Raw genomic sequence first — 27,746 nt, 5'->3', positions numbered from 1 at the left:
GAGGAACACATATGGTCAGAGCAATGCTTTATAGTAATCCAAGGTAAGGTTGCCACGATGAATTCCACCACGTAGAAAAAATACGGACATTTTCCTTCAAAGAATTTGTGAAACAAACCAAACAAAATGTGCACAGGCTGTAAAAAGCCACTGTGAAGCTCACCACACGGACAAGTCCCTGAATGCAGAGAGCGGACCCAAGCCAGCCCCCCCCCCCCACTGTGGGGAGGCAGGAGACCTGGCAGTGAAGCCGTACATAGAGCTGCAGCTACTGCTCAGTCTAGAAACACCTTGGTGCTAATTCCTCATTCCTTATCCACTCCTTCAGCGGGTTGTTTTCATACACTGATACAACCACATGGAGTTATCCTCTGAGTACAGTCTGATCCTCCGACCCCCACACAATCTGATCACCTTCTAACACCAACGTGTTTTATTGTAACTTTGGTTCATGAAAGGACATCACAGTCAGCTGACGTCAACACGTTGTTCTCCCTGAGCCACGGACACGTTTAGAGCTCATGTGCAATGGCATGATGAAACACGTGATTATGGACAAACATACATGTAACTGATGCATTTAAAAATAATAATAATAATAATAACAATACAAATACAATAATAATAATACAAATAAAATACAAATGATATAGTGTGAAAAGATCCACACGTTTCAAATCCCACCAACCACATGCATCCCTATTCAAACAAGGACCATCACATGAAGCTAATATCACAGAATACTGCTCACAGAGCTTTAGATGTGTTTTGTTTCCCATAGTTACCATTCATCTTTAATAAAGTGCACGTTCTTTCAAAGCGATGTCGAGTGCTAATTGTGGCACGGTTGAAATCCCATCAGAACATCTCTGTACGTCCTGGAGTGAACAAACATGCTGGAATGAACTCGTGTTCTGATCATGATCATTCCAAAGGCAACATGGCTGAGCAGCACAGGTGAGCTCTGACCAGCAACACGTGCACATCCAGGGCCAGGCGTCTCTGTCAGTGTGGGGTGGGGGGAGCAGGCCTGCCCGTTTGTTAGCTTATGGATCTACGCTCCAGTTCATCTGAAGGGGGGGGGGGTGGAGAGCATCATTTCCAGCCCAGCGCGTTTACAGCCCCTCTCCCGGTTAGCGATGAACGCTATCGACTTGCTGTCTTCCTATTTCCCTGCCCACCCGGGCCAGGCCAGCCATCAGGCCATAAAGAGGCTGTCATGACCCCCCCCCCCCCCCTCCCACACATACACAGTCCAGAGTGAGACAAGTGACCCTGTCTTATCCCATGCAGTGTTGTCCTCAAGCCAGTGTGAGAGACGTGGTGCTGCCCAAAGGTCAGCATCCCAGTGAAGAGCCATGAGGCGCTTTAGACCTCATGTCACTGGAAACTCAAACTGTGACTTGTACGTTATCACAAAGCTGTGTTAGGTTAGTTGAAAGCAATAATATTAAGTTTAAATAAAAAATATTAGGTTCAACTTAATATGACCGCTTTCAACTAACCTAATTGACCATAATGATGTCTATTCATCAGACATCCGGGTTGGGATGGTTACCTTAAAAATGTATTCTGGTACAATTACTTAATCCTATCAAAATCAATAATCAGTGATGTAACCTGATCACTTTCGTTCATTTTGAATCACCTAAACATCAAAGTCAATGCAAATAACTAAAAGAGACACATAATTAGCAATACAATATGTTTTACTTCAGTGTATTATGTAAGACTTAAAAATAAAGAAGTCTTACATAACACAGGCCTTTATACGTTCCAAGAGCAGTGTAACGTTAGAAAAGAAGAATCCAGATGTTTAGAATCAGAACATGTTGTGTTGATAGGAAAAGCTGCCTTTCATGAAGCACATGTGTTTACACCACCGCTGACACACATGAGCACAGACCACAGTTTGAGAAGCATGCTGGATCCCTGGTTGGAGAAACAAGTGGATTTTGAAACCCTTTCCTGATCCACAGCTGCTATCAATCAATCAATCAATCAATCAATCAATCAATCAATCAATCAATCAATCAATCAATCAATCAATGTTTATTTATAGCCCAATATCACAAATGTTACATTTGTCTCAGTGGTCTTCACAGTGTGTACAGAATATCAGTATGACAATACGACACCCTCTGTCCTCAGACCCTCTGTCCTTAGACCCTCTGTCCTTAGACCCTCTGTCCTTAGACCCTCTGTCCTTAGACCCTCTGTCCTTAGACCCTCTGTCCTCAGACCCTCTGTCCTTAGACCCTCTGTCCTCAGACCCTTTGTCCTTAGACCCTCTGTCCTTAGACCCTCTGTCCTCAGACCCTCTGTCCTTAGACCCTCTGTCCTCAGACCCTTTGTCCTTAGACCCTCTGTCCTTAGACCCTCTGTCCTTAGACCCTCTGTCCGTAGACCCTCACATCGTACAAGGAAACACTTCCAGAGAAAACCCCCAGTTTAAAGGGAACATGGAGAAACCTCAGGGAGAGCACAGAGGAGGGATCCCTCTCCCAGGACGGACAGACGTGCAATAGATGCCGTGTGGAAAGCTATCTGCTCAATGTGTCTGAGAGGGGATTTGCCTTTTGTTGAATACCGTTTCTTTTTGTTCTATGTATCCCGTTACCGCCACAGCCTTCATTAGACTTGATAAGCAAACTCTGAAGAGCATTCCCAATCAGTGGTTTCTCCTTCTATTGTTCTGCATCTCGTCCTTCTTTCACACGGCTTAGGAGGGACATACAAATAAAAAGTGGGGCTAAGGTTTGGAACTTAGCTAGCCCGTGCTAACATGAATCACACATCATATTCATTCCAATGGCAAGTAGGAATAAATACTTGCCATTGGATTATTAATGGTAACATTAATAATCAAATGTATGGCTCTGTCTATCTACTGCAGGGGTGTCAAACTCAAGGCCCGGGGGCCAAATCCGGCCCGCCACTTCATTTTATGTGGACCCACAAGAGCTTGCAAAGAATATAATAAGTGTATTATAATGTTACGTGCCGCTTTACAGGATAACGTTGCCCATAAACTACATGTCCCACAATGCATCTCATTTTGTGACATGCGCAATGAAGAGACTTGCAATTATTTCCCCTAGACTTCTGCTTTCAGACGTAGTTAATTATGAAGTTATTACCCTATCTGATAATAATCCAATGCAGAGGAAATATTGTAAAATAAATAATACATTATTTTATATTTATTATGCATATTTATCTATGTATATTTATATATAGTCTTAAAGTTACCACCAGCCCTTTGAGTGCAACCATAATTCTAATGTGGCCCGCGATGAAATTGAGTTTGACACCCCTGATCTACTGGATTAGAGTTCAGACATCATTATTTTACTGTATACATAAATGGTTCTTTCCTACTGTAACATGTCAACATATTTGTGAAAATGTCACAAAATGCAGGTGTTTTACACATCAGGACATTTATTTAACCAGTCATTCACGGAGCATCAGACACTGCATACAGAAGGCATGTCTCACAACGAGTCGTGGAGCTCTGAGCGATGTATTACTCAAGCCTCCTTTTTAGCATACTTATAAATAAGCATTAAATGTTCTCTTAAATAAACAGATGGAAGCTTTTACATGGTTTTCATAAAACGAATCTTAAGAGCAGTTAGTAAGTTTAGCCTAGTTATTGCAAATGTGATTCAGTTTTGTCAGTGAGTCCTTAAACTGTATATGTTCCATCCCAGGTATGCGCTGCTTATCCAGTCACTGCCGCAGCCTGCCAGTGGATGTGATTAGTAGATTCCACAGAGCATTCTGATTGGATGAAGTGATGAGTAGATTCCACAGAGCATTCTGATTGGATGAAGTGCGATTGGACCCAGACCCTAATTTGCAGTAACTGTAATATCTGTCACACCCGATTATATAACCTGTCTGTATCTGTGTCTTCATGCAGTCTGCTCAGTGGGAGCAGGCACAGAGTGTTAGTGTCGCCTCAGATGGGTGTGTGTGTGTGTGTGTGTGTGTGTGTGTGTGTGTGTGTGTGTGTGTGTGTGTGTGTGTGTGTGTGTGTGTGTGTGTGTGTGTGTGTGTGTGTGTGTGTGTGTATGTGTGTGTGTGTGTGTGTGTGTGTGTGTGTGTGTGTGTGTGTGTGTGTGTGTGTGTGTGATGAACGATGTGCTGCTGCAGGGCTCTATCTCATCTCTTCCTGGAGCTAATTACCAACTCAGGCTGCGGCCCCACGAGGACGAAAACGGCTAAACGCATAGGATTAACGCAAACGCAATCGCAAACGGCTTCCGTCCACATGCAATAATTATCCGGATAGTGTCTGCCCACACGAGACCGCTCCGTTTAGCTCCAACCGCTGGAGAAGCTGCAGTACATAAGCAGGAGCCTCTACGTGGCGCTGTAACTTCCTCCACAAAAGCAGCAAAGAAGAAGGTTGTCATGGTTGCCCTTCTGTTTATTCTCCGCGGTGGGGGCCGAGGGAACCGGGCAGAGTTTTTCGCCAGTCAGCGTGTATTAAAGTTTAAATCTTCCGGACAAAATGATAAAAGTCCCGGTCAAAGGTCTTCTTTGTTATTTATTGAGCTTTAAAACAAATGAATAACGACTATATAATATAATGAATAAAATACACGGAGCCTCTCTTTTTCCTACCTCTCTTCGGACAGCGCCAGTGTCTGTCTCATGCAGCAGCTCATCCAGTAATCAGTGACCCGGCCGACTGTAAAAATAAACATATTTATAACTAGTTTAGTTTGAGAGGTAATTAAAATAGCTAAGGGTGATGATCTGACTTGAAGTGTGTGTTTTGCTGCAGCGGGAGGAGCTGTAGGTGGGCAGAGCTGCGTGTCTCCGTCCTGTCAGATTAGACTTCACTCGCGAGAGAAAGATAAATAATCTGAATTCAGTGTGCAGTTTACTTTGACGTGGGGGTGAGCAGCAGAGGTGGGGAGAGGCGGGGCTATTGCCTCATCATTATTGCTGTAGATGTTGCACAAACAACTGTAGCATGGTCAATAGCGCCCGGAGCACGATAGCAACTCTGCGATCCGCCATTGTTGTTGTTGTTGGTGGCGAAACACTTCAGCACTGGCGCGGGGTAAGCGGAGGTGAGCAGAAGAGGTGGGGAGAGGCGGGGCTATTGCGCAATCACTATCAGTGATCTGAAAATGTCCGTATAGGGCGCACACACGGAGCTGTTTGACCCCCCAGAGAGTGGCGTATGCATTTCTATCCACCTTGGGACCCGTTGTCGTTTCCTCAGTCGTTTAGTGCCATATTCGGTCGTCCTCGTGTGGCTGAACGGTCTATATGACACTAAACAGTAACGCAAACGACCAAATTCGTCCTCGTGGGGCCGCAGCCTCTATTTCCTCCATCTTCTGTTCTGCATCTCGTCCTTCTTTCTTCTCCGTTTGGCAGACACTCGTTCTGTTATGGCCTGTTATTGCCCACTAGCAGCACACTGTGTGCAATGTGTCATAGAGGGAGTGTGGATGAGTTACATCGGCTGCCTCCAACGCTCTCCCCTAAAAATCTAATCAGATCAGCGCGGGGCTCTAATCACTTCTTCTCTCGCCTTGATTGCACTTATAGACGTTCTGTCGCTCTGTGCTTCCCCGAATCGAGCGTTTCATAATTACTCTCCTCTTACATTTGTTTATGTATATCCTTCAGTATAGTGCATGCCAAGCCCTTTGCCGATGAGTGAAGATGAGGCACTTATGGATGCAGGGAGAGAAAGCGTGAGAGCCTTTGGGACACATCTGAAACATTACCAGCCCTTTGTGCTACAGTATTTATACAGTATTTATACAGTATTTACTGCCTTCATATTCATCGTCAGTGTCGACAGCATGGCTTATACAAACATGTTGTATGACAATAACCTTCAACTATAATCATGTTTATTTTAAAGAAGAGGGAACACATATTCTTCATGACCATGGTTGGGATTGAAATAAAATGTCCCCCCCCCCACCGGTCCACACATATTAATCCACATGATCCATATGATTGTATGAAAAGAGTTTAAAATAAATACAAATGTCCATATTATAAACTTGTGAGGCCTTAACCTATCATGTGTATATCACCATTCAAACGTGTTTTTCAAAGTTTAAGAAACCCCACACAGCTCAGTAAACACTGTGAGACTTATTCTACATATTTCTACTTTTGATTATTATACTGATGAACGTACAAAACAAAGCACTTTGGCACGTTACCACTTAAGTTCCAAAATGCTTAATAAGCACCGTAACTTTCATGATATGCATTCCTCGGTCACGATCGGTTGTGCATGTTGTTTCACGTTAAATGTGTTAAATCTTCCTCCCTTTCCTGTTGATCTACTATTCCACGTGTCAAATGTACACACAAATATAAAATACTTCAAAAATGCATATGTACAGATTCCTCTTGCTGGCTTTGAGCTACATGTACTCTTTGTCAAAACAGCCTTTAGAAGCTAGGTTCCTCTTTCAGCAGTTTCCAGCACCATGAAAGGCAGAGTGTTACAGCGGAGGATGAGTCTGCCTCAGTGACACATGTTGCTCATGCTGCGAGAGCAGGCTGGCCTTGGATCCACCGATGAAAGTATCCTCGCTTCTTTATGTCCCTCTTATTATTTCTGTCCACATCTGCTCCGAGTACACAAATGTTCCGCTCACCACCTCCTTCCATTAGTGTCTCCGTGAATCCACAGGAGACTTCTGATCCTGTATTGATTTTTCCTTTTAAATCATCTGACATGATGTAGCAGAGGGGAAAGATTATGTGAATGAGATAATATAGATTCCCTGCAAGGCTACTCAACTCCAAGGTTTCCACTATTCTGTACTCACTGTGGGGGTCAGCTGGTGCCCACCATCAAAATGTTGTTGATGATTTGACTTTCCTCATGTTCCAGGTTCAACTGATCCACTACAACCATGAGCTGTACACAAATTACACAGAAGCTGCTAAAAGCCCCAATGGACTGGTCATCGTGTCAATATTCATGAAGGTAAGTCTCATGTGTTTACAGCTGCCTTTCATTTTCTCTTTTGACATGTCATGACCCATCATTTGCAATGGATTTGAGCTTGGAGTTTTCAACACTCGCTGACCTAATTAAGTGGTGGCAAATATTTCTTAGCGTTACTAATGAAATGCCTCTTTCCATGATTAGGCTATTATCCTCTTCGAGTTCAGAAATCCTTATTTTATTATTTACATAAATCGTTTTTTCCTACTGTAAAATGTCAAAAATATTTCTGACGGAGAAGTTACACATTTCGCAATAGTGCAGGTGTTTCACACATCAGTACATGTATTTAACCAAACTAATTAATGGGGTGTCAGACACTATAATCAATCATAGAGCTTTGATTGATTGAGTCTTTTTAGGTTACTTTAACTTTTTGCTTTTTAACATTAATCATAAGAGAAACTAGTACGTTTCAACTTAGTTGTTTTAAAACAATATGTTATTTGTTTTGGCTTTGAGATCACTAAGAGCATGTGGAGCTTCTTGTGCTCGGTGCTGAGACAAGTCTCACAAAGAAACGTGAAATAGTTACGTTGGTCCACAGGGCAAAAAGTATGTTCACAAATAACCCTCTCAAGACGTGAAATTAATACAATATGTTTTCCTGTTCATTTCCAATGATCAGTGTCCATGTCACGTGATTGTACATTTTACAAGCGTAAGATTTTTTTTGTCACTGGACATTTTGACCGGCAGGTTTTGAATTTACCGGTTTTTAATCAATTTTACCAGCTAAAAACCGGCTAACGGAAACCCTGATCTGCAGTACTGATCGACGAAAAAACATCAGTTCGTCCTTCTTAATTACACAACATTAATTGTTTTAAATTGTGTACAATGCTTTTGTGTTTTACCGTTTAGATTCTGAGAGACACATTTCTTCTTCTTGAGAAGGTTATTTGTGAATATACTACGTTTTGCCCTGTGGACCAACGTAGCTATTTCACGTTTTGTTGTGAGACTGGGTTGGCTGAGACGAGGACTGGGGTTGATTCATTTGAAAACAAATAGCCCACAGGATCACTAAAATGCAAAGCCGCTACACTGAAACATTTACTTTAATTAAATGTATTATGTCAACGCATGTCACATAACTGTTTTTTGTTGTTGTTGAAAGCAATAAGTAGTATTACACATTCCGCTTCAATCACAATAGTATGCATACAAAGTGACAGATGGCCCGCCCCCAATTATGCAAATGAGCTAAGTCCCGTCGCCCTTTGTTCGGGATCCTTTGATGTGAGGGGTACACTTATGCTAATGAGCTAAGTCCCGCCTCCCTTTGTTCGAGATCCTTTGATGTGAGGTTTGAGGTGTCATCACACGTAGGTGTGAAATGTCCCCCTGTGTAGCTTCTTTGTTGTCTAATATTTTGATGTGAGGGTTGAGGTGTTATAACAGGTAGGTGCGAAATGCCCCCCCTGTGTAGCGCCTTTGTTGTCTAATCCTTTGATGTGTTGATTAAGGCAGTCTCTTTGAAGTTATGCTGTCTGGCCCCTGTGCCCTCACAGCCCTTTGTTGTCTAATCCTTTGATGTGAGGGTTGAGGTGTTATAACAGGTAGGTGTGATTTCACACCGGTGTGTTATAAGCCTCTGATGTTAATCTAGGTGTTGATTAAGGCAGTCTCTTTGAAGTTATGCGTGAGACTGTCTGGCCCCTGTCCCCTCACAGCCCTTTGTTGTCTAATCTAATTAGCCTTTGATGTCTGTCCTTTGATATGAGGGTTGACGTGTTATAACAGGCAGGTGTGATTTCACACCGGTGTGTTATAAGCCTCTGATGTTAATCTAGGTGTCTCTTTGAAGTTATGCGTGAGACTGTCTAGCCCCCGCCCCCTCACAGCCCAGGCCTCTCCCCCTTTTTCCACCCCTTCCTGTCACACGATATGAGGCCAGAAGATAGTGGGGGGTGGAATTAGGTGAAAAAAGAAATCCATGCATACTAAATAAAAAGCCAGTCATTTCCACTCATCAAGTCACCTTTCAAAAAAAAGAAAAATGGCCAAGAGACGCATCGATATGGGTTTAATCAGCGAGACGCCTGTGACAACTTAGCGCCATCCGTCCGGAGCGCCAATCAAGAAACGGATGCAGCATCTGTGCCGGGTTCAAACGCCTCCAGCCGAAGATCTGTGCACAAACTGTCTATCTCGTGCCCTCATTGGTCATGTGCGTGCGTTCATGTGTGTTGGAGGAGGGGCTCTGTAAGGAAGTGGCAGATTTTTTCCGGTTGTGTACTTTCAAATTCTAGCTCACTTGAGCTGGTTTCTCAAATGACCTACCCCACTTTTAAGAACAAGTAACACACACACACACACACACACACACACACACACACACACACACACACACACACACACACACACACACACACACACACACACACACACACACACACACACACACACACACACACACACACACACACACACACACACACTGGAGTTGGCCTTTGATGTGAGGGTTGAGATAAGCCTGGGATGTTAGCAAGGGGATGGAGTTAGTTTTTAAAAAAGAAATACGCTCAAACTAAATAAAACAGCCATTCATGTTCACTCACTAAGACACCTAAAAACGTTTTTGTCCTCTCTAAATTTGATTCAGGGTTTGTTTTAAATGATTTGTGCTTGCTAAGGATGTTTCTTTTTAAGTTTTTGTGAAACTGTTAACTACAAGGAAGTCTCTGTTTGCAAAGAGGGTATTCATATTAATTTAAAAAATATCTTATTTAGGTTTTAATAGTGATAACTAAGGATGTTTAAACTAATTCCACCACGTATATATATATATATTATTTTAACCTTATAATGTATTTACTTTAAAGAGTCCTCTCCTGCTGATATTCAGGTATGTGTCTGCATATGGTATCTCTGCTTTAAAGAGTCCTTTGTCCAGGTGATTAACAATGCTTCTTTTGTCCCCCCACAGAGTAAAACTCTGCCCTTGCATTGATCTTCAGTAGACAAAGCCTTGTATGTTTGTAAATGAATATTTTAATTTACCCTCACACTGTTGATTCTATGTATTTTAAGTGTTTACAGCTTTTCTTTGTTCACAAGCCCTACAACTAAAGAGAACATCCTTAGTTATCACTATTAAAACCTAAATAAGATCTTTTTTAAATTAATATGAATACCCTCTTTGCAAACAGAGACTTCCTTGTAGTTAACAGTTTCACAAAAACTTAAAAAGAAACATCCTTAGCAAGCACAAATCATTTGAAACAAACCCTGAATCAAATTTAGAGAGGACAAAAACGTTTTTAGGTGTCTTAGTGAGTGAACATGAATGGCTGTTTTATTTAGTTTGAGCGTATTTCTTTTTTAAAAACTAACTCGCCCAAATATTAAGTCCCCAAATAAATCCTCCTTAATTGATCTAATTCTAACAAATGTTCCACATAAATACTCATCTGTGGGAGTATTTGCTAATGATGTGAGTGACCACTGTGTTGTGGCCACAATTAGGGACACTAAGGTCCAAAAGGTTAAACCACGTATCATCTCAAAGAGAGACAAAAAATACTTTGTGGAGCAGGGTTTTTTACATGACCTGTTTGATTTTGATTGGGGTAAAATCAATCTGTGTGCTGATGTAGAAACTACATGGTCTTATTTTTATCTTGGTTTTATGAAAATTATAGATAGACATGCACCTCTGCGTAAATTTAGAGTGAAGGGACGAAACAATCCCTGGTTTTCTGCTGAGCTGTCCAGTCTCCTTCATGAGAGAAATAATGCTTGGGCTAAGGCTAGGAAATCAGGCTCAGAGGTAGAATGGCTACGTTTTAGGCAGCTAAGAAATAGCTTCACATCTCAAATAAAAAGTGCTAAATCAAAGTACTATTTGTCGGTTACCACAGAAAACCTGAATAATCCTAGGAAATTTTGGAAAGCCATAACATCGATTTCCACTGGTGATATCCCAAATGAGCTACCTCCGTGCCTCACCACAGCATCTGGCACTATATCAGACAGGGCTACTATGCTAAATTGTTTTAATAAGCATTTTGTGTCTTGTGGCTCTCTGTTTGGCTGTGTGGCTCCTGTGAACGCTCCAATCCTTGACTCTGAACAATGTGGTCTGGAAAACCCTTTCAGTTTTACTCCTTTAACTGTTGGTATTGTTCATGAAGCATTATCCAAGTTAGATCCTAGGAAACCGGCTGGCCCGGACAACGTAGAACCTTTCTTTTTAAAGATAGAGCAGATGTTATTGCTCCACCTCTTACTTCTCTTTTTAACCTCTCCCTCAGCACGAACACAATTCCAAAAATATGGAAGTCTGCTTATGTCTTGCCTTTACTGAAAGGAGGGGAGGCAACTATGTTAAATAACTATAGGCCAATCTCTAAATTGTCAGTTCTGGCTAAGGTTCTTGAACGCCTAGTGAGTGAACAAGTAAAGGAGTTTTTATGTAAAAATGACATCCTGTCTAAACATCAGTCAGGATTCAGAAAGAAACACAGCACCATCACTGCCACAATGAAAGTGGTAAATGACATTACTAGTATTTTAGATAATAAGCAGAGTTGTGCAGCTCTGTTTATTGAGCTTTCCAAAGCATTTGACACCGCTGATCATCACATTTGTCACAAATTGTAAAGCGCTTACACATCACTGTACCCTGTATACCAAGGCAGGTTTACCATCACTCTCTGTACGGAGGCTCAGTCACTGGTACACGTTTATCTATAAAGCTTTGTTGGGTAAACTCCCGTATTATATCTGCTCTCTGATAACACAGAGAGTTGCAAGCAGCTATTGTCTGAGGTCACATGATGTAGTCTTGTTAGATGTGCCAAGAGCAAGGACTGTCTTAGGTGAGACAGCTTTTATGTGCGCAGCTCCACTTGCTTGGAACAATCTTCAGCAAGAATTGAAACTGAGCAATCTCATTCCTCTGCATGTTTTTAAAGCTAGGGTAAATGAAATGCTTGCTGATACAATGGGCACTTGTAAATGTCTATAACTATGTATCCTGTAAATATAATGTATCATGTCCTTTATTGTTTTATGTTTCATGTGGAACCTATATGCTGCAGGTCTCCCTTGAAAAAGAGATCTATGATCTCAATGGGACCAATCTGGTTAAATAAAGGTTTGAAATGAAATGAAATGAACTCCATCCCCTTGCTTCTCACCTCACAGAGAGTGTCTTAATCAACATATAGATTAACATCCCAGGCTTATCTCAACCCTCACATCAAAGGCCAACTCCAACGTGTGTGTGTGTGTGTGTGTGTGTGTGTGTGTGTGTGTGTGTGTGTGTGTGTGTGTGTGTGTGTGTGTGTGGTGTGTGTGTGTGTGTGTGTGTGTGTGTGTGTGTGTGTGTGTGTGTGTGTGTGTGTTAATTGTTCTTAAAAGTGGGGCAGGTCATTTTGGAGAAACCAGCTCGAGTGAGCTAGAATTTAAAAGTACACAACCGGAAAAAATCTGCCACTTCCTTACAGAGCCCCTCCTCCAACACACATGAACGCGCACATGACCAATGAGGGCACGAGATAAGTTTGTGCACAGATCTTCGGCTGGAGGCGTTTGAACCCGGCACAGATGCTGCTACTGTTTCTTGATTGGCGCTCCGGACGGATGGCGCTAAGTTGTCACAGGCGTCTCGCTGATTAAACCCATATCGATGCGTCTCTTGGCCATTTTTCTTTTTTTTGAAAGGTGACTTGATGAGTGGAAATGACTGGCTTTTTATTTAGTCTGCATAGATTTCTTTTTTCACCTAATTCCACCCCCCACGATCTTCTGGCCTCATATCGTGTGACAGGAAGGGGTGGAAAAAGGGGGAGAGGCCTGGGCTGTGAGGGGGCGGGGGCTAGACAGTCTCACGCATAACTTCAAAGAGACACCTAGATTAACAAAGGGAGGCGGGACTTAGCTCATTTGCATAATTGGGGGCGGGCCACCTGTCACTTTTCATGCATACTAATGTGATTGAAGCGGCATGTGTAATACTACTGCAATAGTATTAAGTTGAACCTAATATATTTTTATTTTAACTTCATATTTTTGCTTTCAACTAACCTAATACAGTTATGTGAAATCTGTTGACATATTTAATCAAAGTCAACGTTTCAGTTTTTTCCGTGTATTTGCTCAATCCAATAATAATCCACCTAGTCCTACGACAAGCAGGCAGAAACACTTTGAACGTTGTGGAGAGATTTCTTTGAATAAAACCCAGAAGTTCCATCCTATGTCCTATGATGTCCTGTATAGATTTAGTGGTGATTTTGAATATTTGTTCAGGATTTCAAGTATCAACCAGTGTTCTAGTTCATGTTGGGTTTTAGTTGATAATACTTTGTACGACCTCTGTTTACCTCTAAGAGACAAGGTAGTGTTTGCCCGTCAGGAATCAACTATAATCCCTGCAGTCCCCCCCCCCCTCCTCACTCTCCCGCTCCCTGGGTGTCTTCACATGAAATCTTCTAAATGTTAAACTCAAGAACCCACGAATCCCAAACAATTAATATTCCAATTATCCTGCAGAGCCAAACAATGGGCTTGGCTCCTTGTCAGCGGTGGCAGTGCCCCTCTTTGTTGTGTGTGAGAGGTCTCCATCTTCAGTGAGAGGCTCAGGGATCAGAGAAGTAGCCGACATCCTCACCGCTCTGAGCGCCAAGTTCAGCTGCTAACTGCTAATTAGCTCCCCAATGTCAATGGGACCATCATATCTTAGAGACAGAAAAGGCTGACCTGGGTCAACCCCCCCAGCAGCAGGAGTGTGTGGGAGGTGTGTGAAGAGCTGTAGGTGTGGTTGGTGACTTAACAGCCTGAAGAAGTAGTTACTCTGCTTGCAAAGACATCATTTTAATATTACAACACTAACCAAGTATTTCCATCAATGAGCACAATGGAGAAGTGAAGTCAGTGAATTTCAGTGTCTGTTGTTGGAGAAAGTCATTCATTTTTGGACAGTTGGAAGTCTTTACCAGACATTAACCTGTTAAGCCCGGCAGCCCCCGCCTGAGACAGGTCTCAGGGCTTCTTAACTTTTAAAAACCTATTATTGTGTCATACCCACTTAACGGGAAGAAACTCAGCTAACAGACGATGCGAACCATTTTTACCGAAACAAAACACAAGTCTCACAAGAAGCATCTAAATGAGTCCTGAGCGGAAAAATGAGTCCTGAGCGGAAAAATGCTAACGCACTTAGCACGGAACTCACGGTAGATACTACAATCTTGATACAGAGTACTTATTATATGTTATAGTTTGGATTCCTAAAGCTTTTAGTCTACTATCCCATCATTCAAGGGTGGTTTTCACTCTAAGTAAGTTCTTTTTGGACGGACACTATAATTTACATTTTACCATGTTCAATCTGAATTTACTTTAAAATAAAAAACATCTATATTTATTCTGACTCTTCTACATCCAACTCACAGGTTTATCATTGCTTTGAGAAAAAAGATTATTAATTTAACACTTTTAGAAGTTATAGTCATTTGTTCTGGGAATGTCATTTTCGAGCCTGAGGCCTGAAAAACAGGCTCAGGGCTAAACAGGTTAATCTCATCCTGAATCATCACGACAGAAAATTAGAAACTGAACTTTTCTGGTTGTTTGATAAAAATCCAAAGGTAAAAGCCAGTGAAAAGCCTTCATGGAGAGAATTCAATTACAACTCCCAACAACTGCTGTCGAAATCATTTGAACTATCTGAAAGCATTTAGAGATTCCAGTGTTCCATGTTGGAACATTGAGGTTCTCCCTAAAAGAAAATATTATGTTGTGAAAATAATGTGAGGAACGAGCAGCGTGTTGTAGAATCCTAAAGCATTTCCCCTGTAAATAATTTCCTGTCCTTGACCAAAGATTCCTTTTCCTGATAGCCTCTATGTCCAGAAACTTTGCATTATTAATTTTATTAAAAGAATACATAACAGTTTTGATTACAGATTTATTTTGGAGAAATTATGATTTTTTTGGCTATGCAGATGACTATAAAGACTTTGCTGCCAAATAAAGGAAGTCAGATTCATGGATCCATTTAGTGGGAAGCTGTACTTGTTGAGCTCAGTGATTGGATGTTCTGTAGCAGCATGCACCTCACGAGCCATAGTTAACTCCTTAACTGCTGTGTTCATGGACACTTGTATCTTACAAGCCTGTTTATACAGTATGTGGTGTTGAGTATAGAGAGAGCTCCACCCTACATTGTCTATTCAGAATGTAATGTACTTCCAGAACCAGAGAGACTCAAAAAGCTGCTACCACTGTCCTAAAAGAGGGGTGCCCAGAGCAGGGGATCCATACAACATAGTCACATTCATAATATCTGTTTTTAAAGTTCTACTACAGAAGCTTTAATCCTCAACATTTTCTAAATCCAAAATATTATTTATAAACGTATGTCTGATACAGGCAGGGGGTAAGGGGGTGAACAGTTAGGACGACTCTAAGGGCCCGTGACTGACAGGGGTTAGGCGCCCCTGGATACAAGCTAAATATTTCTTGTTTTTACAAATGTAAATGTAGTGTAGTATCAATAGTCAGAAGTATTGACTCATTTGAGATACTTTACTTTATTTCTATTTAAATGCAACTGTATACTTTGATGCCACTACATTTACCTGTCAACATTAGTTCAAGTTACTTAATACAAAGTATAATATAAAATACATCTCTGTTTTAGAGCCCATATCATGCTGTGTGATCTACAGTTGTGTTTAAGCAGTTCTAATGCATGTCATCACTGACATGCAAAGGAACCCAACACAGCTTTAAGATTAAACTTTTGTAAGAGTTCTCCATTATACTAAAAAGGGTTTGAAACCATTTCCACTGAATACACATCCTTTTTGTTCTTTTCGCTAAATACTCCAGCACCACTTTCTAAAAAACACATCCAGAAGCAGTGAAGTGCAAGAAAACCTTTGTTAAAACCAGCGTGTTAAAAAATGTTGTTTCACAATCACGCTTATCACACACACACACACACACACACACACACACACACACACACACACACACACACACACACACACACACACACACACACACACACACACACACACACACACACACACACACACACACACACACACACACACACACACACACACACACACACACACACACACACACACACACACACACACACACACACACACCCCCTTTGCAGTGACTCATGCTTTCTTAGGCCTTGTCAGATTTCCGATGCCGCTGCTTTGACTCAGAGCCGTGCAGGAAGGGCCCATTCTGGGCGTGGAGTCGCGAGGCACCATTAAGGACAGCAGTGGGTGGTGCAGCTACGTGGGGACCAACGGGGAGGCTTTTTTAATTTTCAAGACAAATCCACTCACTGCCATTAATTGCCTCGTCAAACTACGAAAACGTTCGTTTGTCACAAAATAAATTACACTTGTTTGACTTAGATTTGAGGGCATGGGCTTGAGCATGAATTTTATGTTATCTATCACATTCGCCAACCTGTCCGTCTTTAAATTCTTTAAACAGCTCTGGATGCCGGTCGGTGAGGTGCTTAGCCAAGTTTGATGTGTTGGCTCCCTTGGTTTGCAGGGATCTAAAACATGTCTTAGGCCCCGGCCACACGAGGACGAAAACGGCTAAACGCATAGGATTAACGCAAACGCAATCGCAAAAAAGCTTCCGTCCACACGCAATATTCACCGGATAGTGTCTGTCTACATGAGACCGCTCCGTTTAGCTCCAACCGCTGGAGAAGCTGCAGTACATATGCAGGAGCCTGTACGTGGCGCTGTAACTCCCTCCACAAAAGCAGCAAAGAAGAAGGTTGTCATGGTTGCACTTCTGTTTATTCTCCACGGTGGGGGCCGAGGGAACCGGGCAGAGTGTTTCGCCAGTCAACGTGTATTAAAGTTTAAATCTTCCGGACAAAATGATAAAAGTCCCGGTCAAAGGTCTTCTTTGTTATTTATTGAGCTTTAAAACAAATGAATAACGACTATATAATATAATAATAAAATACACGGAGCCTCTCTTTTTCCTCCCTCTCTTCGGACAGCGTCAGTGTCTGTCTCATGCAGCAGCTGATCCAGTAATGAGTGACCCGGCCGACAGTAAAAATAAACATATTTATAACTAGTTTAGGGAGTTTGAGAGGTAATTAAAATAGCTAAGGGTGATGATCTGACTTGAAGTGTGTGTTTTGCTGCAGAGGGAGGAGCTGCATGTGAGCAGAGCTGCGTGTCTCCGTCCTGTCAGATTAGACTTCACTCGCGTTTAGGTCCATATCGAGAGAAAGATAAATAATCTGAATTCAGTGTGCAGTTTACTTTGACGCGGGGGTGAGCAGCAGAGGTGGGGAGAGGCGGGGCTATTGCCTCATCATTATCAGAAAATGATCGTATAGGGCGTACACACGGAGCCGTTGGACCCCCCATAGCGTTGCGTATGCCGTTCTATCAACCTTGGGACCCGTTATCGTTTCCGCAGTCGTTTAGTGCCGTATTCGGTCGTCCTCGTGTGGCCGAACGGTCTATATGACACTAAACAGTAACGCAAACGACCGTTTTCGTCCTTGTGTGGTCGGGGCCTTACAGACAGGCCTCGTGGTGTCCGTAGGCTTGCCATCGCTGTCAGAGATATAGCTAAAATACTTCAACATTTCGCTTCTGGCGTCTTTATTGTCAACAAGCCGAGGCGCAGCGGCAGTTGCACTCCCACTTGCTGCCACTTGCTCCCCGTTTTCTCACATGCTCTGGCAGCTAGAGCGTGCACGAGAGAGGGGAGGGACTTAGAGCGTGCTTTAGAGGGGCGGGACTGCAGGCACGGCTGCAGTGCAGGGAGTGGAAGCAGAGCGCTGAACACACACGGCTCTTATTAAAACGACGCTTTCTCACCGGAGTACTTTCCCCCGTCATTCTTAAAGTACCGATACTAATGAAACGGAGGAATCGTAACGTTTTTAATGGCAGGGTATCGCGGTACCTTTCAAGTATCGGTACACCATGCAACACTAGCCCGGGGTGCAAAACGCATCAATGACAGCGACCCTCTACCACACAAAGCAACACCTGTAAATAACCCAATTTGTGTTCTTTGAAATTGAAAAGGATATTGCATTGTGTTTGTTACTTTCGTTGCAGTTCTATATGTCTTAAGTGTAATTTGGCTTGGCTTCCTATTTTGTATGGACATGCTTTTGTTTTGAAGGCAAGTTAACGCTGTTGACAGGAAGTTGTTGTTGCTATGGAAACAACGTGACGGAGAAAAGTAATATCTACATATAACGACGGAGAAAGTAAAGGATAAAGTTTATGTGTACGTGTTAGCAACCCCCGAGGAGGCACAAGCTCTTACTGTAGCATTTCCCTCCGAATAATGGTCAAAGATATACATGAATATCATCAGTCAAGACTTCGACCATTATTCTGATTTACATAAACACCCATCAGGACAGGGCACCCACAGCCAAGTAACAATTACAAATGAATTAAGTCGGCACGGCGGCCCACATTGAAAATTACTCAGGCCTACCTTTGATGAAGCACTTGATGGCGGGTCATGCAGCTGATCCTTTGACACTCCAGTTTATCATTGTAACTCAATCTTGAAAATGACTCGGTTAACATTTTCGAAAACGATGTCATCACTATCACTGACGTGAGCCATCATGAATGAACGTATGCTAATTAGCTACTTCCGCCATTGTTATAACAAATGCATAAACTTCACAGCGGGCGGAACTTGTCATAAAGTCCGCGATAATAAAGCCCACCCATTTAGAGGGAAGATATGATGAGCTTCTTTCATTTAACCCTTCACATTCCAACAGAAACTGAACAGGCAGATTCGAAGGATTTATTTCTTTGGAAATAAAATTTTAAATACAATTAAATCAAGTTATTTAGGTAAAACTAATGCAAAATATAACTAAAGAAATATTTTAAAAATATAATGTATTTTTTAATGTTTTAAAATATTATTTTGTAGAATATCTTAGGCCCTCAGAGATGGAGTAAAAGTACACAATTTACCTCTGAACTGTAGTGGAGTAGAAGTAAAAAGTAGCAGAAAATGGAAATAATCAAGTAAAGTACAAATATCTAAAAATGGTACTTAAGTACAGTACTTGAGCAAATGTACTTAGTTACTTCCCACCTCTGATTGAGGCTATCATGTTTCCGATTGATATTCCTGGAAAAGAATACATAGATGAATAATTCCCTGAGGAGCTTTTCAAGGAAAATGGTTGAAATGAAATGCAGCATGAGTGTCTGGTAAAAGCATAATGCATGCATGAGAAGCACAGGGAACAGGTCAGACACTAAGTCACTTCAGCTGCAGTGAGAAAAGGGGGAGGAAAAGCACATCTCTTTTTAATCACTTCGCTCAAAGACATCTCCCAATTAGTGCTGTAGAGTCCACCGTGCATGAGTGAGGGATAGACGGACTGGAGAGGAAATCAGAGAGGAGTCCGAGAGGTGCGCGGGGGAGGACATCAAGGGTGAAGTGCTTCCCTCAGCTATTAGCAAGCATGTCTCAGAATCGAGTGAGAGAAGTACTGAACACAGGAGCCAGTGAGGCAGAGTGAGAGTGAGGATCTAACGGCTAATGGGGGAAGTCAATGTGATCCGTTTCCAGCATTGTCACTAAAGTCTGTGATTTTTCAGACATTTCAACAGAATGTCGTGGTGGCAAGGTTTGAAATGTCTGCTGTATTTCTTCCAACCCGATCTCCTAGGAATTATGGCCATATTGGAAGACAGAGCAGCTGCATCCCAAGTCTCTTATTTGTCATTTCCTGGCTCCTATCTTGATTCGATTGATAACCAAGGAAAAAACCAGACCATCCTTAGGGGAAAACCTCAGCCGGCCGACACACCCCTTAATGTGTATCTGTCACTAATGCTACTTAACATCAGTGCAAGGCATCAGATTACACTCCGGTGAATCACTCCTAACTATGTGGTCAGTATACAAAACTGACAACATACAACTAAGAAGCAAGTGAGGGAAACATGGTGTAATCTAATGGCGCTTTTCCACTGCAGCACGTAGCACGGTTTAAGCATGCCGGGCCAAACCAGGCCCGCTCTTTTTTGCTTTTCCACTAGGGGTAGTTCCGGCCCAGGGCTACCTTTTCACCTTTTTTATGGCCCTCCAAAATCGAGGTTCTTACCGGGCCAACAACCGGGCTGAATATGCTAAACTAGTGACGTAAACACTCTCGACTGCTGAATGGTCAGAGAGAATCGCTGGCAAGGGGGCTACAACTACAACAACATGAACGTATTTACGGATTTATTTGTAATACACGTTTCAAAATGATGCCGAAGTAACAACATACTGATACCGGTCTGCAGACAGACGGCAGGCGAAAAACCTTTTAAAATGCGTGTTTTCTGAATGGAGATCGGATCGATCAGGCTAAGCTAACGTTGTATATGCTCCATCCACACTCACAACAACGGCCTACAGACATAAATAAACCAGCGACTGTATCAATCAATCAATCAATCAATGTTTATTTATATAGCCCAATATCACAAATGTTACATTTGTCTCAGTGGTCTTCACAGTGTGTACAGAATATCAGTATGACAATACGACACCCTCTGTCCTTAGACCCTCACATCGTACAAGGAAAAACTTCCAAAGAAAACCCAGTTTAAAGGGAAAAATGGGAGAAACCTCAGGGAGAGCAACAGAGGAGGGATCCCTCTCCCAGGACGGACAGACGTGCAATAGATGCCGTGTGTAAATTGAAAAGATAATACATTTGCAACATAGGTAGTCCAAATGTTTGGAAATGCATGTGTGTATAATAGGAAGATGAATCCACGAGGATATCCATCCAGGACCTATGATCCAGGACCACAGCCACGACTCAAGATCCAGCGCTCGCGATCCAGGACACAGGACCGCAGGATCATCCATGACTCCGGATCCCAGCGTATATAGACACCAAAAAGAAAGACATTTGGGGAAGCTGGGTTAATCGGAACATGAGTGTACACGGGTATAGACAGAGAGAAGGAAGAAGTAAGATGTCCCCCGACAAACTAAGCCTATATCAGCAAAACTAGGGGCTGAATCTAATCAGCCCTAACTATAAGCTTTATCAAAAAGGAAGGTCTTAAGCGCACTCTTAAAAACGGATAGGGTGTCTGCCGCCCGAACACAAACTGGAAGCTGATTCCACAAATGTGGAGCTTGATAAGAAAAGGCTCTGGCTCCCATTGTACTTTTAAAGATTCTAGGAACAACCAACAACCCTGCATTCTTGGAACGCAATGCCCTAGTAGGACAGTAGGGTATAATGAGTTCTTTAAGGTAAGATGGCGCCTGCCCATTAAGGGCTTTGTAGGCGAGAAGAAGAATTTTAAATTCTATCCTGTGTTCTATAGGGAGCCAGTGTAAGGCAGCCAGAACAGGAGTAATGTGGTCCCTTTTCCTAACTCTGGTTAGTACACGAGCCGCAGCATTTTGAATCAGCTGAAGCGACTTGATTGACTTCTTGGTACTCCCTGATAATAAAGAGTTACAATAATCCAGCCTAGAAGTAACAAATGCATGGACTAGTTTCTCTGCATCGTTTTGAGGCAAGATATGCCTGATTTTTGCAATGTTACGTAGATGGAAGTAGGCGGTCCTTGAAATTGATTTTATGTGGGCGTTAAAGGATAAATCCTGATCAAATATAACACCAAGATTCCTTACAGTCTCACTGGAGGCCAAATTAATGCCATCCATAGTTAGTATGTCTTTAGATAATTTGTTTCGTAGATTCTTCGGGCCAAGTACAATAACTTCAGTTTTGGTCGTGTTTAACATCAAAAAGTTTAAGGTCATCCACGTTTTTAAGTCCTTGAGGCAGTCTTGAATTTTATTTAGATGATTAATTTCATCAGGCTTGATTGATAAATATAGTTGAGTATCATCCGCATAACAATGAAAGTTTACAGAATGATTCCTTATAATATTGCCTAACGGAAGCATATATAATGTGAACAAAATAGGTCCGAGCACTGAGCCCTGTGGCACTCCATGGCTAACTTTGGTTTGCGTGGAAGATTCATCGTTAACACGTACAAACTGAGAGCGTTCAGATAGATAGGACCTAAACCAGCCTAAAGCAGTTCCCTGTATGCCAACTAAGTGCTCTAGTCTTTGCAATAGGATATCATGGTCGATAGTATCAAATGCAGCACTAAGATCGAGCAAAACAAGAATAGAGACAAGTCCCTTGTCTGAGGCTATTAGAATATCATTTGTGACTTTAACCAGAGCTGTCTCTGTGCTATGATGTGTTCTAAAGCCAGACTGAAAATCTTCAAATAAATCATTGTTTTTTAAGTAATCACACAACTGTTTTGCGACCGCTTTCTCAAGAATTTTTGAGAGGAACGGAAGATTAGAAATAGGTCTATAGTTGGCTAAAACCTCTGGATCGAGGTTGTGCTTTTTAAGAAGCGGTTTTATCACTGCTACTTTGAATGATTGTGGAACATAGCCTGATAATAAAGACATATTCATAATATTTAATAAAGAAGTGCTAATTAATGGGAAAACTTCCTTCAACAGCTTAGTTGGAATTGGGTCTAACATACACGTTGATGGTTTAGAAGAGAGAATCATTGAATGTAATTGTTCAAGGTTAATGGCTGAAAAGCATTCTAGTTTACTATCTAGTGTAATATTAGAACTTACGATTTCGGGAGCTGTTGATAACACTATACTGGTCGAAGGCAAGAGGTCATTAATTTTGTTTCTAAGAGTAACAATTTTATCGTTAAAAAAGCACATAAAATCATTACTACTGAGTGCTAAGGGAATAGAAGGCTCAATCGAGCTGTGGCTCTCTGTCAGCCTGGCTACAGTGCTGAAAAGAAATCTTGCATTATTCTTATTCTCATCTATTAATGAAGAGTAGTAGGCTGCTCTCGCTTTACGCAGTGCTTTCTTATATTCATTGAGAGTAATATGCCAAATTAAACGAGATTCTTCAAGTTTAGTGGAACGCCATATCCTTTCAAGTTGTCTAGACTTTTGCTTTATTTTGCGGGTTTCGGCATTATGCCATGGAGCTAATCTATGTTGTTTTATTTTCTTCTTTTTCAAAGGAGCAACATAATCTAATTTTATTCGCAGCGCATCTATAGCACTATCAACAACATGATCAATTTGGGGTGGTGTACATTTTGTATAAGTTTCCTCCCCTACATGCAGACATGCTATCGAGTTAAGTATTGGTTGAATCTCTTCCTTAAATGTGGCTATAGCACTAACAGATAGGTTTCTGCTGCAAGAGCTTTTGACTAATGCTTTGTAGTCTAGTAACAGTACTTCAAAAGTTACTAAGAAATGGTCGGATAAAGCAGGATTATGCGGTTCGACTAATAGTTGCTCAATTTCAATACCATAAATCAGAACAAGGTCGAGAGTGTGATTATAACAGTGGGTTGGTTTATTTACACTCTGACAGAAACCAACAGAATCTAATATAGAGTTAAATGCAACAGTAAGGCTATTTTTATCGTCGTCAACATGAATATTAAAGTCACCTACGATAATTACTTTGTCTGTTTTAAGAACCAAAGTTGATAAAAACTCAGAGAATTCTGATAAGAATTCTGAATAAGGACCTGGTGCACGATACACTGTAACAAATAAGATTGGCTGCAAAGTTTTCCAGGTCGGATGCGTAAGACTAAAAACGAGGCTTTCAAAAGAGGTATAATTACATTTTGGTTTAGTATTGATAAGTAAACTTGAGTCAAAGATTGCTGCAACTCCACCTCCTCGGCCCGTGCCTCGAGCAATATGAGTGTTGACATGGCTGGGTGGAGTGGCCTCATTTATGCTGACATATTCTTCATGTCTCAACCAAGTTTCAGTGAGACAGCATATATCAATATTATAATCTGATATTAAATCATTTACCAATATTGCTTTAGATGCTAGAGATCTTATGTTTAAGAGACCACATTTAATCTTCCTGTTTTGTTGCACTGTAGTAGTTGTTACATTTACTTTTATTAGGTTATTATGTATGACACCTCTATTAGGTTTTACATTAAATTGTCCTTGGGCAGACACACACACCGCTAATATTGGGTATTTTATTGGGTTCGGGATTCCTATGGGTGACTGCCTAGGAGAGAGCGCAGAGAAGCGTGTAAGACTGCGACTCTGCCTCCTGGTCTCAACTCCAGTTTGTCATGGATTACGTCCACAAAGCCCTGAAATGTTTTAATGAGATCTGCACCTTTCAAAGTAGGGTGAATGCCGTCTCTCTTAATCAGACCAGGTTTTCCCCAGAAGGCTGTCCAATTATTTACGAAGCCCACATTGTTTGCTGGGCACCACCAAGACAACCAGCGCTGAAATGATGACATGCGGCTATACATGTCATCATTGATCAGATTGGGGAGGGGACCAGAGAAGATTACGGTGTCCGACATTGTTTTAGCATAACTACACACCGACTCCACATTAAGTTTTGTGCATTCTGATTGGCGTAAACGAACATCATTACCACCGACGTGAATAACAATCCTACTGTATTTACGTTTATCTTTAGCCAGCAGTTTAAGATGCGCCTCAACGTCGCCCGCTCTGGCCCCCGGAATGCATGTGACTGTGGAGGCTTCGGTCTCTAAATTCACGTGTCTCATAATAGAGCTACCAATAACCAGAGTTGGCTTCTCAGCGGGTGTCTCGCTGAGTGGGGAATATCTGTTAGATACGTGAACGGGTTGGTGGGGACCTGCGGGTTTCGCGTTATGCCCCTTCTGAACAGTCACCCAGCCTCCCTGCTGCTCGGGAGTTGCCGGGGGACGGCTAAGAGGAGCTACATTTTGCCGGTCCGCACATGCTAACATGGGCTTTACTTTAACTGAGTTACTTTCTAAGATGCGGAGCCGGGCTTCTATGGCTATGATTCCCGCCTCCAACCTAACAACTATACTACATTTAACACATGTATCCTTACCAGTAAGGGAGGCCGGGAAGTAACCAAACATGAGACAGGAAGAGCAGGAAATAGCACCAGAAGGTGGGGAAAGAGCCATGGCTAGCTATCAAGCTAAAGTAGCTACCGTTAGCAAACCCGAAAAGAGTGTAGGCAACTGTGGAGTTACAGTCGCTAAGAGAAGGAGAGTTGTGAGTGCTTAAGCTGTAGTAACGTGTGATTACAACGTCAGGCAGTTGCCGTGATCAAGAGTTTTAAAACGATCGATTAAGTTTAAGTTAATAAGCTATCAGCAACAGAACAGGCACACGGGATACCCGGAGATGAAAACAACAACAACCGGAAGTTACAACGTGCAACGTGCTCACCGCAATAGGTTCCTCCTTCCGCTCACTGAAGCTAATAGGTGTAAGGTGTCTGTGGACTGTTAAGCTAGCCCGGCTACCATTAGAGATGTGCTCTGAAGCGAGAAGAGGTGTTTGAAGGTGAGGTGAGGTGTATTCTCCATGACACAGACAGTCTGTGGTTTGTACTTGTTTAACTTTTGTCTAGATTCTGAACAGATATGAGGAGCTGTGAGCTCTGAGGGCTAACAGCTAACGGCTGATGTTATGGTTTTGTGGTTCGCATTGAAGATAACGTCACTGCAGTTTTATGCAGCGTCTCTCCGCCTGCCAAACAGCCGATCGCCCCGCCTACACTGCGTTACTATAGTTACTACCCCTGTTACTAAACTGTAATGAAAACACTACATCAAGTGAGCCTGGCCTAACCATACCGTACTAAGCCGTGCTAGGTCCTGCAGTGGAAAAGCGCCATAAGAGACTTGGGATGCAGCTCATGATTCACATTCAGGGCCAATACAGGAAGTAGTTTGTTCTTCTGTCGTAAGCTGTGTAAGTTAGGGTGGCGAGTATCTGTGTGTCAAAATATAGGAACTTATATCCAAGAAATACAATGTTTTGGGTGACACCAAACTGCAAAGTGATTTATTTCATTAAAGGATGTGTGTATGTTGTTTGTCATTAGCAGCATGTGTTTCAAGGGCAACTAATTAAACCTCCAAGCAATAAGCGTCTCTAACCAATATCATGATGGAGCATTATATGCTGTCGTGCTGTTAGGGTCCTTCCATTGTCTCCGCTGCAGACTTCCTGTCTGTGTGCTCTGTGGCCGACTACAGCCCTGCTGAGGGAAGAAATGTTATCTCAGTGTAAGCTGATGTTCTCTGTGGAACATGAATGTAGTTTATATTTGTACTCCCTAATCAAGTAAAATCAACACTAATGTGTAGGATTTTTCCATATGTTTTACAATGTTATTAAAAATATATGCAGCTTTCAATGTATTTCTTCTTGGGATTTACATCAAACAAAACTCCTGTAAAGCAAATTAAATCCAGCCATTCATTAGGCCCACCATCCACCTCCCTATATTTAAATAAGTATAATCAAATTCAGAATAATTTTTATCGAAGTACGTTTTCACATACGAGGAATTTGCTCTCAAGACTACCAAACATTCAGTCATTTCCAGGAATGTAACCCTTTAAATGCCTATTTCATTATTTGAATTATTTAATTTCTCTTTAAAAATAACACAAACAATTTATTTTTTTCAATATAATAATTAGTAGAGGGATGGAACTTTGGTGGTTATTAGAGTCTTGGATGTGTCAAAGATTAACAATAAAATTGATTTGACTGCATTATTATTTTTATACGTAGTGTCAGATACTACCTCTGGACACCTTCGTGGCAAAAAATGTACATGCCCATAATAACTTCTATTAAATCATCATACATCAATATTTCTTTCTACTTTTTGTTTCATGAATCACATAAACAACTTATAACGTACTCAAATCTACCTAACATTCAATAATATTCTGGAATTTAACCCTTTAAATGGCCGTTTAATTATTTGCATTATTTAATTTCTCTCAAAAATGCCTCATTGACTTCCATTCAGACCACATTTTTTGATCTCACTGCCATTGCAGTATAAAACCATGCATTTTGTCATGTCAGCATTTCATTTAGAAGAAAAGTGATATTTGATATTTCTACTCAGATTAAACCTGTGGGCCGATGCATGACATTCTTGCCAGTTATATTATGGAGCCTTGTGACTACCAGGGGGCCCAGAGAGTGGTGTGTGTGTATGTGTGCGTGTGCGTGTGCGTGTGCGTGCGTGTCATTTCCAGCAGCAGACCAGCAGGTCCTGCAGCATGTGACCTGGCGCTCTCTCAGGTGATGGGACAACTATCTTTTAGGCCTGTGCACAACCAGCACACACCTCTACTCCCTCTCCGTGTGTGTGTGTGTGTGTGTGTGTGTGTGTGTGTGTGTGTGTGTGTGTGTGTGTGTGTGTGTGTGTGTGTGTGTGTGTGTGCGTGTGTGTGTGTGTGTGTGTGTGTGTGTGTGAGAGAATCTGTAAGCATGCACAGATCATTTAATGGGTAAAAAAAGGCCATCTTTTGAGGGATGTGTTTGATGTGTCTTTGAAGAGCTGCTTGATAACTCAAAAACAACTGTTCGTGTGTTCATGCCCCTGGCTGCCAAAGAGAAACATGCAGTTTGACCAAGGGTTTATTTCATTAGTGAGCAGAGAAGGAGAAAGACTTGGAGCAAAGAGAAGGAACTCAAATGAAGAAGCATGTCAGTGCAGAAGAGACTTCAGAAGTAATCGTGTAGCCTTCTTCTGCCAGCGAGCTGCAGGACTCCTCTGAAGAAGACATAAGGTTCAAGGGGGGTCTGACACTGAATGCTCATGGAGTCCAGCCTTTCTTTGAGTTCCTCTGACCCTTCCTCT

General features: G+C 41.9%; 1 protein-coding gene across 1 annotated transcript in view; it reads left to right on the top strand.

Moving 5' to 3' along the window:
* ca10a (carbonic anhydrase Xa) overlaps positions 1–27,746 on the top strand; it is a 439,876-nt gene that overhangs the window by 394,194 nt on the left and 17,936 nt on the right. Inside the window, exon 5 of the mRNA XM_034075221.2 lies at positions 6,893–6,988. Within this exon, the coding sequence (XP_033931112.1) occupies positions 6,893–6,988 (96 nt within the window). The remainder of the gene's footprint in view (positions 1–6,892; positions 6,989–27,746) is intronic.

Source organism: Pseudochaenichthys georgianus, chromosome 23 (assembly GCF_902827115.2).
Source record: "Pseudochaenichthys georgianus chromosome 23, fPseGeo1.2, whole genome shotgun sequence".
Lineage (NCBI taxonomy): Eukaryota > Metazoa > Chordata > Actinopteri > Perciformes > Channichthyidae > Pseudochaenichthys > Pseudochaenichthys georgianus.
The sequence above is the reverse complement of the archived record's forward strand: the minus strand, read 5'-3'. Positions and strand labels throughout refer to the sequence as shown.